This window comes from Phragmites australis, chromosome 8 (assembly GCF_958298935.1).
Source record: "Phragmites australis chromosome 8, lpPhrAust1.1, whole genome shotgun sequence".
Classification (NCBI taxonomy): Eukaryota; Viridiplantae; Streptophyta; class Magnoliopsida; order Poales; family Poaceae; genus Phragmites; species Phragmites australis.
This window is the reverse complement of record NC_084928.1, coordinates 35,918,041-35,925,220: the sequence shown is the minus strand read 5'-3', so window position 1 is coordinate 35,925,220 and position 7,180 is coordinate 35,918,041. Positions and strand designations below refer to the sequence as shown.

At 44.9% G+C, this 7,180-nt stretch overlaps 1 protein-coding gene across 1 annotated transcript; it reads left to right on the top strand.

Moving 5' to 3' along the window:
- The first annotated feature begins 2,276 nt into the window (after positions 1-2,276).
- Positions 2,277-5,968, top strand: LOC133927309 (probable protein phosphatase 2C 59). Its single transcript, XM_062373706.1, has 8 exons — positions 2,277-2,707; positions 3,130-3,257; positions 3,453-3,551; positions 3,643-3,801; positions 4,105-4,191; positions 4,292-4,383; positions 5,476-5,550; positions 5,626-5,968. Exons 1-8 carry the CDS (start codon positions 2,550-2,552, stop codon positions 5,791-5,793), a joined length of 966 nt encoding a protein of 321 aa, XP_062229690.1. The 5' UTR covers positions 2,277-2,549; the 3' UTR covers positions 5,794-5,968.
- The last annotated feature ends 1,212 nt before the right edge of the window (positions 5,969-7,180 follow it).

Genomic DNA, 7,180 nt, shown 5'->3' with positions numbered 1-7,180 from the left:
CAGATGCCAGTAATATGTAGGGATTTTAATTTCGTTTTACAATTTTTTTTTCGTTCACCGACGAAAATATGAAATTCGCAACATTTTACTAAAATTTTGATCATTTTTCATTCTCTACTCTGTGGATCATACGTGCCAGGGAAATAAAATTTTGAAATTAGATATTTGATTCCTCTTCAAAATTCCTGACAAGCAGCATCTCTTCCTTGTGCTGGCAGACGACAACGGAATGATGTGGTCACCCTTAGCAACATCTCGCCCTCGGCAGCATCTTCTTCCTCCAAGACGCTACCAGGGACCTGAAGATTTTCTTCAACAGCAATTAAATCTTTCCAGAGCATGTAATAGTAGCGAGCAGTTTAGTATGACTTAAGTTTCACCAGCCAAAATTAAAGCTTTACCTTTTTGGCCAACGTCTTCTTCCTAGGCTCGCACCGAGCGTAGATAGCCATTTCAGATTCAGAATCAGGCTACTGTGCCATGAGCTTGAGGTCCTCGAGACCTCGACCACGTCCTTGACTTCAATTACTGATGGGAAGAGTTTCATGCAATGCAATGTAATACGAAAAGAGCATTTAGAACCAGAAAGAGATACTTGAGCAGTATACAACCAAAACGTATATATAAAGTGACAGATAGGGTTATCCAAATGAGTCGTGTCTAACATGCCGACATGAGATCCGTTACTGTAGGCACACGACACTATACGCCACGCCTCGCCGGGTTGTGCTTGGGCTGACACTGTGGCATGCCGTGCCGACATGCCCGACTCCGTCCCGCCCCCATGCCTCCACCCCACGCCACTCGCCCTGCCCTACCCTACCACCCGGCACGGCATGATCGCTCACGGGTCATGCCGTGGGTTACGTCTTTGACACATGGGTCAACACGGCATGATCCGTTTAGTTAGCCAGGTCTAAAGGGTCACGTCTTAACCGGACCTTGCCTAGCCAAGCCTGTGACGGGCTGACCTGTTAAATCCAGTTGGCCAGATCTGGGCCTCAAAATGAAGTCAATCGATTTTAACAAGTTCTTTCTCATCTAGCGGGAGCCACTCCGAAACATTGCTTTCAAAGTGCCCAAAGTAATTTGAGGTTTATGAGCCTAGGAGAGACAAAAAAAATGCAAGAGTTACTTACAGGAACACAAAAAATCCATTAAAATTAATATACAAACATATGGCTTAGAGCCCCTCCAACCTATTCCCTATCTCGCTCTACCTATTTTTTAGCAAAAAACAACCTAAAACCTCCCTCCAACTCACCCCTATCCAGCTCGCTATTCTCGTCACATCCAAAAGTTAGCAATCTCGGTTCGCTACGAAGGAAGCGGAGGATAACAGATGAACCCGACATGAACAGTACTGGCTATCTCCAATTTTTCTTTTCATCTTCTCTATTTAAAATAGTAGTATTTTGTTACTCTAAAAATCCTAAAACTTTTTATATGTGTTTCATAATTCATGTGTAGAATTTAAACTAAAATTATCTAGAAAACCCACTTTTATAACTCGTAACAATTGTTAAGGTCTCAAATAAATTCCTAAAAATCTAAAAAAATCACTATTATGCTTTTTATGTGATGGAATAATTTCTAAATTATTTTGAACCTTAGGCTACATGGTGAAACAAATTTAAATTCAAACAAAGTTTAAACATATACAAGTTTTACCGTTGAAAATATAACCATTGCAAATATTTTTTATTTATAGAATACTAATAAAATATAAGTGAGTAGAGAATATGGAGCTAAATTTAGAGATTGGGTTGGAACACGTTGGGAAATATGGAGGTAATCAGAATATGGAGCTTCTTATATGGAGAAAATAGGGGGGTAAATTTAGAGAGTAGGTTGGAGATGTTCTTATAATGACCGTTTATTTGTGTTAAGATTTGTGTCGGATATGTGAAAAAAATTACAAGATAGATAAGAGAATCAATTAAGAAGAGTTTTGGAATTACATGACACTTTCCACGGGCACAGCTAGGAGGTGTTCGAATTCTACAGTCTGACTGTTCAATCGATCAATCTAACTCAAGCATTGCATTGGCCAAAAGAAAAACTGCCGTGCATAATTTTGTTGAATCTTTGTATACCAGGCAAGGTGGTTGTCTAGTTCTACTGTGATGCCCAACACCCCGACGTGTAACGCAACAGAGCCAGCCACGTGCACGCGCCTTTTCCTCGCGCCCCAAGGGCAGCGCTCCGCTGACGCGCGGCGATGCCCACCCGGCGCCGAATCAACGGAGGCAGGCAGGCAGCGCGCTGCGCCACGCTACGCACCGGCAATCTTCACAGCGCGGCCATGCGGGCGACGACGAAGTCGGGGCCAGGGCAGGAGGACCACGAAACCAAAACCAACACGGGCGACGCGCCAAGAAAAGGTCGCGGGCGCGGCGGGAGGCGTCCACGAGCCCCCTCTCGCTTGCCGCCACGTGACCCCGCGCCACCGCCCATCCAGCCCGTCCGCTCCGTCCTTTCAGGCGCACGAGCGCAGCGTTCGTGTCCTGCCTTGCCTTCCCTGCCTCTCCTCCTCCTCCTCAATTTACATGCATGAGCGGCTCCTGGGGCCATTGGTTCTTGCCTTGTCGTCGCTGTTGCCGTTTTGCTCCTGTCAGTGCCGAGACGAGGGAGAGGATCTGTCGGCGGCGGCGGACTTGATGGGGTTCGCTGGGGAAGGATCGCCCGTCAGTGGCGGAGGCTTCAGGTGACATGATCTTTCTTCTTTTCCTCCTCTTGTGGGTCTATGCGATTGTCTGTTGTGCACGTTTGTTCTCTATCTTTCAAAATATCACCTGTTCTTCTGTATATTAAATGGTGGAGAGAGTGATCGTTGTACACTGAAAGAAGGCATGAACGTACGAGGATCAATCTTTTAGCATGTCTACCGAACTCCATTTGGTCATTTTCTAATATAGATCTCTTCAAGTCCTGACCGAGATACCATACCAAAGCATTAGTCCTGGGAAATGTTAATAGATCGTAACTAGTCCTGCCGTGCTTTTGAAAAATATCGTAATTAGGCTGTATATTTAGTACTCCATGTGAATAGGTCTTGGTTATGATTCACTGGAAGTATGCCGGATCGACTTGATGATCTGACACAAATGTTGTTGTCTAACATGGCAGTGATAATGGCAAGTTCAGCTATGGGTATGCAAGCTCTCCTGGGAAAAGATCTTCCATGGAGGACTTCTATGAAACCAGAGTTGACGGTGTTGATGGAGAGACGGTGGGATTGTTTGGTGTTTTTGACGGTAAGATGCGGCCTACTTCCAAAGGAAATTTCAAATTCCAATAAGTGTTTTAGGTTTTCACAATGTAAGCAAAAAATAATAATTATGACTGGTTTACTGGTGGCAGCAACTGCTAGTGTCATCCGAATCACTGACTTTGGGAGAGGAAAACTTACAAGATTGTTTGATCGTTAATCCAATTTTCCCCCCTTGTAGGTCACGGTGGAGCTCAAGCAGCGGAGTTTGTCAAGCAAAACCTTTTCACCAATTTAATCAATCATCCAAAGTTCTTTAGTGATACCAAATCTGCTATTGGTATTATAATTCCCTGCACTTGCTGTACTGATGAAGCACAATGCTTTACTTCTGAACTTTGGAGTCTGAATCCCTGTGTTTCTTCCTGCAGCTGAAACTTACACTCACACGGACTCGGAGCTTCTGAAAGGTGAGACCAGCCATAATCGAGATGCAGGGTCGACCGCTTCGACGGCTATTCTTGTAGGTGATCGCCTGGTGGTTGCAAATGTTGGAGATTCTAGGGCAGTCATTTGTAGAGGAGGGGATGGTAAGTCAAACACCTCTTCTTGGACATATTTCGGCCTGTGTTTCCAACATTACAGTTTCTTTTGCGCCCTCTTTTGTGATGAATTAGAACCTAATTACATTACATTATGTCTGTTGGGTCGAATAAGCATAAATTGTCGCATATATTTCTTCTGGATCATTGCATTATCAGTTTTTGTGATCCAGTTTTGTAACAAATAATGACCTTAACTATTTTTTCTACTCTTAATACAAAGATATGCAGCTCTCTCCTTCGTATTCGAGAAAAAAAAACAAATAATGACCTTATTCGCTAATTTTGCAGCTATAGCAGTGTCAAGAGACCACAAGCCAGATCAGTCAGATGAGAGACAGAGGATAGAGGAAGCTGGAGGTTTTGTGATGTGGGCTGGTATGTTGAGGTGTCCTCTCAATTTACTGGGAATTGGATTGTCAACTCAATAATGCTTGTCATCCCATTTTTAAACTATCCATTCGTCAAAATTCTGTAGGAACATGGCGTGTAGGCGGTGTTCTTGCTGTTTCTCGAGCATTTGGTGATAAGCTTTTAAAGCAATATGTGGTGGCTGATCCAGAGATCAAGGTTCGTGAGCTTCTCTGATGTTTCAGATTCTTAGGAAAAACTGCTAGTATTCATTGGTGTATATATACGTTTAGTGGCAAGTCTTCCGAACTTAGGAGCATTACACGGGCACTTGAAAAAGGTTGCATCGAATGGGCATAAAAGAGCTCCCTTGCTGTTTTTTCTTGGAGCAAGGTAAAGTGATGGTGAGAAGAATCCCCAAAATTATAGAACTCGAAGAATGCAGTTAACAAATCTGAAGATGGTTGATGAAAAAATGCTGGCAGTTAAAACATTTCATGGCCCATGACAAATACCAGGCCTTTCAAAACAAATAGAGTAGATAACTCTCACTAGCGTAAGTCGAGTAGCGATCTGATTATTTTTCTTTAACCAAGGGCAAGAGCGCTGCTATTCATTTAAGTAGAAGAGAATAAACCACCCATATCCTGGTACATACTATAAGAAGAGAAAATATAAACACCAGTACAAATCCTGGTAGGATACAGGATACACCGATGGAGAAAATATAAAAACCGACGGAATGGAGGAGGCTGGAGTCACTCCTGCAACCTCTAGTGGCTCCATAGCTGAAGACAGATTCATTGTGTGTAGCTCTGCAACAGAGAACAGTGGAGATGTTTGATCACTAGAAACATGTATTCCCACGCACAAGGATCCTCCTCGGCAAGCACAGCATCCCCATGAGTAAACCTCCACCTGAACCTTGTTTTAAGGAATCTGAAACTTCTCACAGAGAAGAGCAACAACTTCTGCTGCAAACTATCTTACCACAGAAAGAGATTTTCAGCACCTTGAGGCTTACTCGGTGACAGGTGCTTGCTCTGTGACCGGTTCTTCCTATGGTGTTTTGGCCAGTTACAATGAATTTAAGTAGATAATCTATATCTATTGAATGCTGAACCATAACAACTTCACTAAAGTTTTCCAGTGATCAAAACTATGGAGCCCAGCTTTCCCATAGTTTTGCGCATAGAAGCCGCGTGCAGCCATAAACTCTGAGCAACTATGTTCTTCCATACAGCAGTTCTCATCCATAACAGCCATTCACTCATGACTTGTGATTGATGAAACAAGATCTGTTTGCTACAGGAGGAGGTGGTAGACAGCTCGCTCGAGTTCCTCATCCTCGCAAGCGATGGGCTGTGGGACGTGGTGACCAACGAGGTAACGAACAGACTCAAATCCCTCCAGGATTCCAGGTTACATCCGAGTTGATTCCGAAGCTTAGCATATTCACAGGAAGCTGTAGCCATGGTGAAGCCGATAGTGGACTCGGAGCAGGCCGCCAAGAGGCTCCTCCTGGAGGCCTCCCAGAGGGGCAGCGCCGACAACATCACCTGCGTCGTCGTCCGCTTCATGGAGCAGCAGAACGGAGTGTGCCGTGCCACCAACGACCAGGCCTCGTGATCAAATGGACGTAGCTCATCGCGTACTACGCATGCCTGTCGCTCTTAGTCAGGGCCAAGTGTTGGCTTCACTACTTAGCCATATAAATACAAGTATACTTTGTTTTTATGTTGATGTTTCGTACTTGAGACAAGATTAACCAATTTTATGTGTTCAAGTTTCGGGTTCGAATGAATTCATGCTGCGACTGAAATGTAATGCAGCGTTCGGTTCATGTTTTGTGCATCCATTGCGAGTTCAATCTTGAAACTAAATCACTTAGAAGCTGGAACCTTGAAAATTAAACCGCCTGCATTCGTCAGGCAGATATGCTTCTCCTATTGCCATTGCGATATTGGCAAGGAAGAATACAGTAGCTAATTGCAGGTGGGAAAAATAGAAAGGATGTGAGGTTGCTCAGGTAACCGCTCAGGAGGAAACAATGGAGATTATTTCCCAGGCTCATCGAGCATAGGCCTGCTCTCGAAAGATGAAGATATCATCATGGCAACGCCCCATTTCAAACAAAACTGAGTACGAAGGTAGAAGAAAACACAAGCATTGGTGAAACGGAGCTAAGAAGAAGAGTGGATCCTGAGGAGCTGTTCGGCTCGGACTACTTTTAAGCTCCACAAGGCAGGGGAGAACCCGCCGCCATTCAGACGAGCGAACCATGTTTTTCGTCATCGCCGCCATCTCCTCAGATCAAACGGAACGGGAAAACGACGAGCAAAGCAAATGGAAAACGCGAAGGCAGCAACACGGAAGGAAAGAAAACAATACGAGCCGAATAGAGAGAAAAGCTGCAAGTCTCCGACGAGAACGTCCGGCCGACGAGCATTGCAGAAACAGAGCAGGCGGGCGGCGGCCGCGGAGAGGTGGAAAGGACGGAAGGAACCCTAGGATGGGGTGGGCTCTTATAAGGCGACCGCGCGGCGAACGCCCTCGGAGTTGCGCGTATTTGCGTACGTGCCATCTCTGGGTGGGCCGCGAGGCCGACCCAGATGAAGGTGGGCTTTGGTTGATCTGCGCTCCGCAACCATGGGCCTGGCCGTGGTTGCAGCAGGCCCAATATGGCCGCGGCAGCGCGTCTGTGCTGTGTCGCATCAGGATCCTCTAACTTCATCTCAAGTCACCGTGATTTTACTCTAAACTGAAAAATGTTATATAAATTATCAAAAAATATTGTATGATTAATCAAACAACGTTGAACTCCAATGAAATTGAGATTCAATCTGTCGATCACAGATAGAATGACTTTTAAAGTAAAGTCACACCGTGACTTCGTAAGGATGAAGTCAAATGATCCTCACGCTTAGCCCTTCCAACGTCCTCGATCATGTTGTCCTGATGCGCAGACGTCCACAAGGAAGATGGCACTGCTGACTCTCCCTAGCATGCATCCAAA

Coding starts and splice junctions, on each gene's coding strand:
- LOC133927309 (XM_062373706.1), top strand. CDS start 2,550: ATGCATGAGCGGCTCCTGGGGCCATTGGTTCTTGCCTTGTCGTCGCTG. Junction 3,258..3,452: donor ATTGTTTGGTGTTTTTGACG/GTAAGATGCGGC, acceptor CCCCCCTTGTAG/GTCACGGTGGAGCTCAAGCA. Junction 4,192..4,291: donor AGGTTTTGTGATGTGGGCTG/GTATGTTGAGGT, acceptor AAAATTCTGTAG/GAACATGGCGTGTAGGCGGT.